General features: G+C 38.4%; 1 protein-coding gene across 1 annotated transcript in view; it reads left to right on the top strand.

Moving 5' to 3' along the window:
• Nucleotides 1–12871, top strand: part of CYFIP2 (cytoplasmic FMR1 interacting protein 2) — a 74935-nt gene that overhangs the window by 40281 nt on the left and 21783 nt on the right. The window contains exons 15-25 of the mRNA XM_063292137.1: nucleotides 374–521; nucleotides 2065–2218; nucleotides 2614–2770; nucleotides 3502–3598; nucleotides 3737–3813; nucleotides 4628–4736; nucleotides 6274–6393; nucleotides 6958–7157; nucleotides 8120–8207; nucleotides 10732–10875; nucleotides 12002–12092. Of these exons, the coding sequence (XP_063148207.1) occupies nucleotides 374–521; nucleotides 2065–2218; nucleotides 2614–2770; nucleotides 3502–3598; nucleotides 3737–3813; nucleotides 4628–4736; nucleotides 6274–6393; nucleotides 6958–7157; nucleotides 8120–8207; nucleotides 10732–10875; nucleotides 12002–12092 (1385 nt within the window). The remainder of the gene's footprint in view (nucleotides 1–373; nucleotides 522–2064; nucleotides 2219–2613; nucleotides 2771–3501; nucleotides 3599–3736; nucleotides 3814–4627; nucleotides 4737–6273; nucleotides 6394–6957; nucleotides 7158–8119; nucleotides 8208–10731; nucleotides 10876–12001; nucleotides 12093–12871) is intronic.

Here is a 12871-nt window from a genome sequence, read left to right as displayed (position 1 = left end):
ATTCTCCCCACCACCACCACCAACACACACACAATCTGTGTGTGTGTGTGCTTGTAACTGAAGACAATCTTCATTCATCTGATGCTTTTGGCCTAAATAAATTAGCAACTAAAATTAGCCTTTTCTTGCGGCATGAGGCATTTAACTGTTTTTACGTGACAAAGTAATAGAGCTTTTCTGGACATATTAATTAGTGTTGATGTTACTATCATTAAATATCAGATTTGTATGATATCCCTAAAGCCTCATGCAGGACGTACATAGTTAAGTTTGCCCTTAATCTTTAAATTCGTTATTTAGGCTTAGCGGTAAACGCAACAACTCAGCTCAATGATAGAGTGGCAATCTGAGTCAAATGTCTTCATCTTCCCAGTGTTCTTCAGGCAATTAGAAAGACAATCTGTGATTGGGAGGGAGGCCGTGAGCCTCCAAATGATCCCTGTCTGAGAGGGGAGAAAGATCCCAAAGGTGGCTTTGATATCAAAGTCCCACGGCGAGCTGTTGGGCCTTCAAGCACCCAGGTATGTGTTCCTTCATTAAGACGATGCAGGTTAATTATCAACCAAATGTTTAGAACATTTTTTTATTGTACTGTTCAGTTTTACACTGATAATGTAAGTAAAGTCTCCTCCAGTAAGCTCAACTTGCAGTGACTTCTTGGCAGCAGCACAGAAGTGGTTTGCAATTGCCTTTTTCTGGGATTTTTTTACTTCCAATCTTGCCTACAGCCCAGGTATTCTTTGAAGGTCCCCCATCCAAGCACTGATAAGGCCTGACCCTGCTTAGCTTTCAAGCACAGACAAGGTGAAAAAGGCAGTCCCACCTGCTGAGATACTTCACACCAGTTTTTACTATAATATTTGCCTGAGTAGGACACTGCAGTTTCAAGTATTATTTATTGTGCTGTATGTTGTGGCTTTCAGTTCAGTCCTGGCCACAATACAAATAGTCTTGTGTGCACTATTCCATTATTTATCCACTTTTACCTATCAGGGATTTCCTTTATCCTTCCAGAGAGATTGTTATAATTGTAGTACTAGCAGGCCTTCTCTCCCTGGCCTTACTTGTTGGGCAGATTGCCCCAATATGAATCTGCTTATCCAGTGAGATCAAGGAGAGAAGTCCTGCTGAGATTCCCATCGCTTGTTCCATCCTCAGGGATCCTTTTATCAGGCCTTCTGAATGGTACACCCTCACCTGTAGAATAGCTTATATGGACTGACAACCACCTCTCTGCTCAGTTTCCACTGAATGTGAATGTATAATAGGATACTAGGATAATAAGATAAGGTCTCAGCATTAGTCAGCTCTCATAGTGCTATACACAGTTTAGGAGTTTTGGTGGTGTGGTTAACCCCCCCCCCCACCTGTCAGAGCTAATGCATTGAAAATTCAGTACTAAAGTATTGCATGCAGGTGATAGATGCTCAATATGTCTTGGGATTTTTGTCCTTTCCACAGCAGGATCTGTGTTGACCCATTAAAACAGCCACATCTTTTTTAAGGCTCCCAAAGAAGTGTGATAGAAAATGTAGCTGACTTAAAGAGATGCTATGCTGCCACACATTCTGAAGCACCCCTTCATAATCACTTGCAAAACATGGACAGCCTAATAAGTTGACCTCCCTCAGCTTTTACCTTGCATGGGGGGAAGCTGTTAAATGTTTTTGAAAAGGTTTTTACTTATAGGCATTTAAGATAGAGTACAATTTAATTCATTCTTGAGCTGCAGCAGAGCCATGAACTATGTATTATTATACAAGTAATATTTATACATTATTATTATTTCTAAAGAGAGCCAGTTTGGTGTAGTGGTTAAGGCATCAGGCTAGAAACTGGAAGACCATGAGTTCTAGTCCTGCCTTGGGCACAAAACCAGCTGGGTGACCTTGGGCCAGTCATTCTTTCTCAGCCCTGGGAAGGAGGCAATGGCAAACCACTTCCAAAATCTTGCCAAGAAAAATGCGGGGACTAGTCCAGGGAGTCGCTGAGAATCGGACACAATTGAACGGAAAAAATATATATATAGAAGGACTAATAGCAATCATCAACATGCCTTTTCAGCTTTACATGGTGAGAACCATGCTAGAATCCCTCATTGCAGACAAGAGTGGTTCAAAGAAGACTCTCCGAAGCAGCCTGGATGGACCAATAGTTCTGGCTATTGAAGAATTCCATAAACAGTCCTTCTTCTTTACACATCTTCTCAATATAAGTGGTAAATATAACAACATCAAGTCGGAAATAAGTACACATTGACATAACTACAGTAGTATGTCAAGAACAGCCAACTCTGAAGCAATCTCTTCAGTTCACTGTAATTTCTATTAAAGCAATATTAGAACTGGATGTGAACTTTGTAAGAAATTGCTAGCCTAGATTGTGTAATAATTTATGGTCATATTGTTGTAAGAAAACAACAATCTAACTTTGTATATTCAATTTTATCAATTCAAATATACTGTTATACTTTCTTTATATAATATTTAGTAATTTATGGTAATAAAACAATATGGAATTGCTGTATTGACATACTGTGTAATAGATTTCTTTATGCTATGTACATTAAGCCTTCCTTGCACTTTATATTGGGGAAATATTGTATGTTTTCAGAAGCCCTCCAACAGTGCTGTGATCTGTCCCAACTTTGGTTCCGAGAATTTTTTCTGGAGTTGACCATGGGTCGTCGAATTCAGTTCCCCATTGAGATGTCTATGCCCTGGATTTTAACCGATCACATCCTGGATACCAAAGAACCCTCCATGATGGAGTAAGAACTCCAGTATGATATGAAATGTATCTATGGGTGTCTTTATGATAATACTTGAAGGAATTTAATTTAATTTAAATTCAGCTTTCTGCCTTGTGACAGGGAGCAGTAATGATCAGATTCTGCTCTGTATCTGCCATCCTCTTTTGCAGATACAGTAAGTGATAACTTACTTGCATTTATTGCATATGGTCTAGTTGTATCTTTGCAAAGAGGAGTGAAGGTCTAAAGCTGTTCTTAAATGGCAAGTTGTTTCATACAATGTAAACGAATTCTGAAGTGATTTGTATGAAGCCATTATTTTTTCCTTTGGATTTTTACGGATATAAGGGAAAAGGTGATATAGGAAATAATTTATGGACTGGCTAGTAGATGGGCACTTGGTTGATAGGTGCTAATAGAAATGTTGTAAATGAATGAATTCATGAAAGTTCATGGCAGTGTGGGATTGGAGAGATTCCATTGTAGCAGTCCTACAAAATCCAATTTTATGCATGAAGAAATGTGTATAAAGCCAAAGAGATAATGTACTGCATTTCTGACTGTAAGCAAATATTGATTCTTAATGCACAAAATTAAGGAAACTTGCTTTAATATTGTATCAGTTTTTATGCATGCTTTCCTGAAAGCTGTTATTTTTAATTAAGTCACATTTTAGAATTTTTACAATACTAATGTGTGCACAAAGATGTCCGTGCTGGGTCATAATGAACCTATTTCATTAATTACAGGTATGTGCTCTATCCACTGGATCTCTACAACGATAGCGCATATTATGCTTTGACCAAGTTTAAAAAGCAGTTTCTCTATGATGAAATTGAAGCAGAAGTGAGTCCCCTCTGCATTATTTTTCTGTTAATAATTAATATTAAGCATTTTAAGTATTTTATTTTATTTACACAGTACGTCGCTTCAACTTTTATGCATGTTATTCTAAAGCCAACTTTTTTATTGTTTTTCTACCAGGTGAACTTGTGTTTTGATCAGTTTGTGTATAAACTGGCAGATCAAATTTTTGCTTACTATAAAGCAATGGCTGGCAGGTATGAGACCTCTGTTGGTTTTGGGAGTGTTGCATCAGCTGTTGTGCACTTTTATATGGACAAACTAGTTCCTGAGCTGAAGAATATATGGTCTGTGCATGTGATGGATCCCGGGAAGTAGATATTACTGAAGAATGATGGGAGAAGATTGTTCATACTCAAACGTGGCAGCAATCATTCATGGCAAATCTGTGCATAGCATTGCCTATTACTGAATGATCAGCAGTTGAAAATAATCTGGTTGATTAATATCACCTAAACTCTGTTTTACATCAGGGAAACCAATATCAAAATGGTAGATGCTGCTTCCAGAATATTTTATCTTTCCATGGATGGTTCACATAATTAATTTGGCAATTCACGTTGTCTTGATGAATTATTAGTTTCAATTTCTCCTAACCAGCAGGTATCTTCCCAAGCTTAACAAGTTATCTTAGACATTGGAAACATTTTTTTCCACAACCAGAAATTCAAGTTTGCAGATTTTGATTATGCTGATGACAATAGTAATAATATTCCTGACTGTCTGGCTTCTCATACTCACACTGTATGGAGGACGTATAGGAAAAAATGTAAGACATGAGGTCTTCCAGCCATATTCTGAAAAGCATTTAAAACTCATGGAGAGAAAGCAAGAATTGCTTCCATGTCAATTTCCAATTTTAGCCTTCTTCTCTCTGTCTCATTGTTTTCTTCACTATCCCCTAACACAAGCACTAGATCCTGTTATATCACTCTTCTTTTCTTGATAATAAATGAATTGTGCTAGTGAGGCAATCAAGTAAAGATTCTCATGACTATTTTTCATTTGCAGCGTTTTATTGGATAAACGCTTCCGGGCTGAATGTAAAAATTATGGAGTGATTATCCCTTACCCACCATCTAACCGCTATGAAACATTGCTCAAACAAAGACATGTCCAGGTACAGCTTCATTTTAGCAAATTCTTTGGTCTTTTTTACGGACTGCTCTTTAGGACAAATTCATGCATTAATTTTCCAGACCAAAGTCTGGGGGAATTAGTATGCATGGCATACTCCTCCATGGCTTAAAATGTTTGTTTGTAAGCATTTATGCTTTCCAGTATCATATCTCAGATAACCATGCTAGCAAAAGGTACGTGTGTAGTGGCTACACCTGTGCAGCTGTATATGTCAGAAGGTATCATATGTAAGACATATTTTTGGAATGTACAAAAAAGTGCTCCCAATATGGTCTGTAACCCTAATGAAATCACAGGGTTTGGGAGTTTCCCTATACAGTAGTTCTTACACTCATATTCTCTTCTAATTTGTTTATGGTGTGATTTTAACTATGGAAGTTAAAATCTTTCTTCTTTCTCTTCCTTTTTCTTGTTTACACACTTGGATGCCCCAATCAACAGTTCCATTAAGCTTCTACTGCTCTCAGCCATTTTTCACTACAGTAGAGCAAGTTGATTCTTATACTGGGCAATCAGAGATCTCTCCCTTCCACTGAACGAGTCTTTTTGATAACAATAGGCCAGCATCCATTCCTGGGACGCAAATGATTTCTTTCTGTATTACTATTATGTATATATTTGTTAGTGAGCCTCGCGTGGCGCAGAGTGGTAGGCAGCAGTATTGCAACCAAAACTCTCCCCACAACCCCAGTTCGATCCCAGCAGAAGCTGGATTCTTGGGCAGCCGGCTCAAGTCGACTCAGCCTTCCATCCTTCTGAGGTTGGTAAAATGAGTACCCAGCTTGCTGGGGGAAAGGTAATTAAGACTGGGGAAGGCAATGGCAAACCACCCTGCTATAGTCTGCCAAGAAAACATTGCGAAAGCGACCCCCAAAGGGTCAGACATGGCTTGGTGCTTGCACAGGGGACCTTTCACCTTTCACCATATATTTGTTAGATTTATAGTCCACCTTTTGTTCAGAAGCTCCAGGTGGCTTACATAACTCTCCCTCCTATTTTTCCCTGTGAGGTAGGTTATGTTGACAGAAGGTAACTGGTCTGAAGACACCCAATGAGCTTCCATGGTGGAGGGTGGATTTTACCTTGAGCCTCCCTGTATGGGAGATTGTGGAGAAGTTGGGGAAGGAAGGAAGAGATAGTGGCCTAGTCAGTTGGCCACTTATCTTATAAAAACAACTCAGCCCAGGCGGGAAGAAATTGGGGAAAAAAGCATTTCAAAGTATTCAAAGGGACTTCATTGTAATGAACTCACTATAAATGAGGGTGGGAAATTCCTCATACATTTTTCAAGATCCTGCATTTACCCCAGGTGAACATTAAAGATGTACCCCAAGTGAACATTAAATACTGGAAGCTGTGCAGTTCTTGCTCCATTGGTCTTGCTAGGCTGCATGGGGTTTGACACCCTGGTGCCAATCCAAAACTTTAACTACTGTACCATTCTGGCTCTGTACTTGAATTTGGCCCTATTTTTTAATCATCAGTTTCTTTGCTTTCACTGTCTGTGTCTTCTGCAGCTGCTAGGCAGGTCAATTGACTTGAACAGACTTATCACCCAGCGAATCTCAGCTGCAATGTACAAATCATTAGATCAGGCTATTAGCCGCTTCGAAAGTGAGGATCTGACATCCATAGTGGTAAGTATTGCTCTAAAACAAGAAACATCAAGAGAAATACTTAGAACAAAGCAATACTGCATCTCTATTGTAACCATCAATACATTCTGTTCTTTTCTATCAAACTCTATTCCAGTGTGTTACTACCAATGTGATAATAAAATTTTAAAAAGCATCTGCAGTATGTATGTTTACAGTAAGTTCTGTTTTGCTGACAAGTATGTTGAGGTGATGTCAATCCTGTATATAACTTTTGGCAACTGCCTGCATTTAATGACTTTCTTTCCAAGGAAGGATTATCAATATTCCCTTGTAATTATCAAGAGTTTCCACACTTCTTAAAAATATGTGCAAAACTCAGGTTCCCCAGAAATTGGCAGGATGTTATAAACAACTTGGATTGGGGAAGAAGCAAAAATTGGGCTTGATGATTCAGCCCTGTATTCTGTTTCTCAAATGCAGTTTATAGATGGAATGCATTTGTTGATGTTTAGTTTCATCTAATAATATGGAACAAATAAATGTTGATGCATATGGAATTTCCGTTTCAGTCCTAACAAAGCAGAATTTCTTTTTTCGATGCAGGAACTTGAATGGCTTTTGGAGATCAATCGTTTGACACATAGACTCTTGTGCAACCACATGACCTTGGACAGTTTTGATGCCATGTTCCGCGAGGCCAATCATAATGTTTCAGCTCCTTATGGGCGCATCACGTTGCATGTCTTCTGGGAGTTAAACTTTGACTTTCTACCTAATTACTGCTACAATGGGTCTACTAACAGGTACAAATAAAATGTCAAAATGGTATGTTTTGGTCCCCTCTCTGTGGCCTAGATATAAATCACTAAGATGCTAGGTGTAAATAACTGGATTATTTTTGCAGCCCAGTGTTCTTTGATCTTCCTGAATGCTAGAATACATTTCTTAACAGAAGGAGTGGTTTGACAATGAAACCAATTACCCAGAGCAGTGTTTCTCAACCTTAGCAACTTTTAAGATGTGTGGACTTCAACTCAGAATTTCCCAGCCAGCAAGGGAAATCTTAAAGTTGCCATGGTTGAGAAACACTGGCCCAGAGAGATGGTGGCCTTCACTGGATGTCTTCTAGCAGAGGTTACACAGTCATCTGTCTGGGATGATTCAATTTTTAATTACTGCACTGAGTAGGTGTTTGGCTTCAGTGGCCTAAATGGCTTCTTTCTATTCTGTGGTCCAAATCATGTTGCATTATGTAGTGAATTCCATGTACTTGACTACTACAGATGCAAAAGTGTTAGACATATTACTTGAATCAATCAGGAACAGAAGATAAGTAGTGTTCAATTAGAAAGCAATGTCTAATCGAAACATAGAGCTACTTTGTGGCACAGGTGGCATCAGAAGACTAATATAGCCCTCCTCCTCCAGTTTCAGCTATGAAACAATATTTGTCTTTTTCTCAAGTATTTGTAGGAATAAAACCTGAAAATGCTAACAAATTGTATTAATTATTAGAAATCTTGTTTTTAGCAAGTAATATTTAGCAGATGTAAACAATTTTACCACAATATTTAGCAGATGGAAACAATTTTACCAACTATTTCCAATGAAAATGTTAATAAAATAGCCCCCTTTTAAAAGAAAGTATTAGTCAATTCAGTAGCAGTAATGAGGTTTTTAAGGTAAAACATGGCATAGTTGATTCAAAATGAGTTGGTGGCAAACCCATATTCTCCATGTCCTTTTTTTTTTTAACAAATATTAGATTTGTGCGGACAGCAATTCCATTCACTCAAGAACCCCAGAGAGATAAACCAGCCAATGTTCAGCCATATTATCTTTATGGCTCAAAGGTGAGTCAAAACACATGTTTGCCATTTATAGATCCTCATACAGCTGATATGGCTTTTTGAAATTCCTGTGCTCCTGGTTTTATAGAACACTTGGCAGGGATAATTAACAGTATGTAATCCTGCTTTTTGGGCACTTCAGAATAAAGGACTTTGAATTCTCCACATCACACCATCCGAACCAGTGCAACATAGCGTATCAAATAAAAACTGAGCAAGGGAAGCTGGTGCCTGTTCTGTAGCTATCTCTCTGTGTCACAGCATCTCTGGATTTTAAAAGGTCAGATGTCCCCCCAATGTATAATCTCACTGTTATCAGTGAGTCATACTATACTTAAGCCCAAGACGTTATATATGTACACAAGACACTGTGCATAGCAGAGCTTTGTTGCTTTTTTTTAGGAGCAGCTCCCATTGTTGGAGAGACAAGCAACTTTCTAAAGTGAATTAAACTTATCTTTTTGGCATCAGAAAACAGTACAGCAGAAACAACAAAGCTCAGACTGTAACCCTAGTACCATAGCTTCTACCCTGAATTTAGATGCTAAATTCATTTTCTAGAGCTGTTTAGATTGTCTTTAAGTAAAGCTTGTGAATCAGTGTACTATTGCTTTATAGCTGTTTGAAATGCCTTTTTTTAAAATTATGCCCCTATTTGTTTGCGAGAGCCAGTTTGGTGTAGTGGTTAAAGTACCAGGCTAGCAAACAGGAGACTGAGTTCTAGGCCTCCCTTAGGCTTGAAAGCCAGCTGGGTGACTTTGGGCCAGTCACACTCTCTCAGTTCTAGGAAGCATGCAATAGCAAACCATTTCCAGTGGCAAAATCTTGCCAAGAAAACTGCAGACTAGTCAGGCAGTTGCCAGGAGTCAACGGTAAATCAAAGGGACTCCCAAAATTTTTTTTTTGCAGTAACAGATCATACTATGAATTCTGGCTGATATTAAATCTCATCCATACAAGATTCCATCTACAAATCTATTGGAAAGAAATGAAAAATGTTTACTATAGCTTTTCCCATCCTGACACCTTCTTGTTCATTGGAATGCAATTCCTATAATACCCAGCAAGTTTGACTGAAAGTTATATTGGAAATTATGGTAGTTCAACATGGCTGCAAGGTGCTAAATTGGGGAAAACTGGCATAATGTATAAGACTTAGTGCATTGGTTTTCCACATCTCATAGACTCTATACCCCTCAGTGCCACATCAATGATAACTTTGAGGCTATTCTGCCACTGCCATAAATATTTTTCATATATAAAGCAGTGAGATGTAAGAACTCATCTGCAGTATTTGAACTGCAATAGTAGGAAGCTGCCATGGGGGTCAGTGCGCAGATGCCTCCTCATGGTGGCCACAGTAAATAGCATTAGTCCTTCTGACAGAAGCCTATGCTCTGTAAAGAAAATTAAATGATCAACTAGCTAATGTCATTATGTTTCTGTAATAGGAAAGATAGAAGAGGACCAATGTTGGAATCAGCAAAACAATTTAAGATCTGCAAATGAACTATCATGAATGTAAAATAGTAAAGGGGGGGTAATATATATGTATGCATGGCGCAAAGGGGCTATGCACCTTGTTTCTGAGAGTTGTGGCTTTTACCTTACCTTTGCAACATACTTTGTTTCCTTATTTGAAAACTGTCTGGCATATTAGTTTGTCCTGACTCCTGGTGCAGTTGGGAGTCATTAAAGGAAGATTAAATAGTTGTGGCTTTATACTGGGTGTGCTGATTTGGGATAGCCACTGAAGAACAGTTCAATTACTAAGGTACTTGGTGACTGGAAACCATCTGGCCATGGTTGGTTTCTGCGGCCATGATTTGCAAACCTGGGCATTGAGCCAATTAAAAGCCAGAAAGGAAACCTGTTATAAAAGGGCCCATATCAACCCTTGTGTTTCCTTTGGGCTTCTTGAAGTGTATATGCATAGAAGTCACCCAACTAGCCACCAAAAAACAAACCAGATCAATATCTTGCATCCATCTCAAGGGAATAATCTATCCTATTCTTCATTTCTGAAATTCATTCTGCACTATGTTCTGTAACTTTAGTTAGTTAGTTACCTGTAAAGTTCAAATGATTTGCACAGCTATTCAATACATTCTGAGATTTCTTTTCCCCCATTGCAGAATCTGGCAGAATGTTTTACCTTACAATAAGAGAAATTGATAAATATGGCTTTGTAGAACGCAAGGGAGGAGGACATTGGCTAAGAGTTAGTTGGCTAAATGGAGATAGAGGTTTGCTTTTAAGGTGTTTTTTAGTTTAATGTTAAGCCTGGCACAAAGATTCTCACCCCAAAATGTTAATATAGTAATGGCTTCTGTGCAGCCCCATTTTGGAAGCTTGCTAAAAGGGAAAAAGAATCTGAGCCAAGTTGTTCGGATGCTAAGACCAAAAGAGGGGAAAAGAATAAAATATCTACCAGTACCTGGTAGGGTATTAACATATAGACCTTACCCTAACCATAATATGTTACTCTTGTCTTATTAAATAAATGTTTTACTCCTGATATTCTCAGCCACTCAACATTGCGTACAGCCACATTTATAGCTCCTACCGAAACTTTGTGGGACCTCCCCACTTCAAGACAATCTGCCGACTCCTTGGATACCAAGGGATTGCTGTGGTGATGGAAGAATTGCTGAAGATTGTCAAAAGCCTGGTAATGGGGATAAATAAACCTACTAGTTGCAATCCTCCTCTTCCTCACTCTGAAGCTTCTTGTGGTTTCCCAAAATCTGCTCCAGAAATTTGAGGGACTTTCTGGACAAGATTTGAGAGGGATGCAAGTGGGCTGCCGGGGAAGAGAGGAAGGAAAACTCATGTTGTGTGAATTGAAGTTGATTCAGGTGTCATTGGATATAGCTCCAAGATTGCAAGGCATATTTTAATCAATTTTCCAGATGTGGCTTTCTGCATAGGATTTGAGGAAGCCTTTCACAGCTGCCAGTAATTCTGCTATAAATCTGTAATTATTCTGGCAGAAATGAAGCTCCCATGATGTGTTCAGAAGCCCATATACCAAAAATATCAGGTCAGTGTATGTAATTTCTCCATCACTAAGATGCATTGACTTCTTAGTAACAAAGGGGGAAAAGCTAAAATATTTTTTGCACTGAAACACAAAAAAGTCTGCTTGGGGCTTTTAGTAGGGTTAGTAGGTTTAAATCTGTTTTCTGATTATTATTTGTTTCCCTTAACAGCAGCCATTCATTTTTTAAAGCAAGATTTTGGGTTGTAAATATTTGTGATAGATATGGGGATTCCTTTTCAAAGAAAAAGACTTTTAAACGGCCATTTGGATGTATATAATATTTGAGTCCACTTAAAGTAATTTCTGTTTTGGTTCTTAATATAAATACCCTCAAGACAGTTCACAACAAGAGTAAAATACTTCTTTGGATCCCAGCTCAGAAACACAACAGGAAGCTTCCAGAGATCCCAAAATTTGCACACACAGTTGCCAATTTCAGTCATCTGTTTTAATTTGGCAAATGCGTCCCTTTGGGTTTTGGAACTTCCAAAGACTCAGCTTCTTCCTCCAAACTGTTGAACTCAGAAGAAGTTATCTGGCATTGCTATATCTGTTTACTTTTGTTTAATAAGCCATTACATTTGAGGCTTCCTTCTCCTCTGGACTGAGAAAGGATCAAGATTAGTGGTGACAGCATGCATTGGCTGAAGGGCGCCAAAATTTGCAGTTCCAGGTCACTTTATAAAAATGAAGAAGCTTTGAATGTTGAGTCTACTTTCCACAGCTGACATCCATCTTCCATTGCTTCTGATAGTTGCAAGGAACCATCCTTCAGTATGTGAAGACCTTGATAGAGGTGATGCCGAAGATTTGCCGCCTGCCAAGGCATGAGTATGGATCTCCAGGTTGGTACTTGGTTTGCACTATGAGATTCTTTAAAATTAATTCTTCATAATCAGAACCTTTATTTATCACATTTATGTGTTCCTGTCCTTTTTCTAAAATCGTCAGAATCACTTATTTTGAATTATACTGTTTTAAAGTTTTCATTGCACTAACCACTCCATTTTATCCACATGCATGTAGCAATTTTATTTGGTCTCAATTTATGCTATAGATGTGTAGAAATATATCCTAAAAATTAAGATTTTAGAGGTTCAATCTATCAACTAATTGAGAGTTGGGGAAACAACCTAGTTACTGTGTAAGAATTACTGTAGAATCATAGAGTTGAGCCCAGTGCAAGAATCCAAATTAAGGCACCCCAGACACACCCAATAACTTCTCTGGGCTGTTGGTTCCATTGACGAACTTCCTGTTAGGAATTTTCTTCTATCATAAATCAGATTCAGTTTGTGTGTAAATTAAACCACTATTCTTCCTGCACTCCTGAATGAAGAGAACATTTTTGAACTTCCATGGTATGACACCCTTTCAAGTATTTGACGAGTGCTATGATAGTCCACCTACTCCAATCTTTTGTCAAGGCTAAACGTTCACAACTTCTACAGTCTCTTCTCATAGGGCTTAGTTTCCAGTCCCCTGACTGTCCTCTTTGCCATACTCTAAACCCTTCCAATTGCTCTGAATCCTTAAAATATGATACTCAGAATGAGATACAGTATTTAAAATGAAATCTGATTAAAGCAGAAGAAAGTGGAACAGTGACTTCCCATGATTTGGA

Source organism: Candoia aspera, chromosome 2 (assembly GCF_035149785.1).
Source record: "Candoia aspera isolate rCanAsp1 chromosome 2, rCanAsp1.hap2, whole genome shotgun sequence".
NCBI classification, from domain to species: Eukaryota; Metazoa; Chordata; class Lepidosauria; order Squamata; family Boidae; genus Candoia; species Candoia aspera.
The sequence above is the reverse complement of the archived record's forward strand: the minus strand, read 5'-3'. Positions and strand labels throughout refer to the sequence as shown.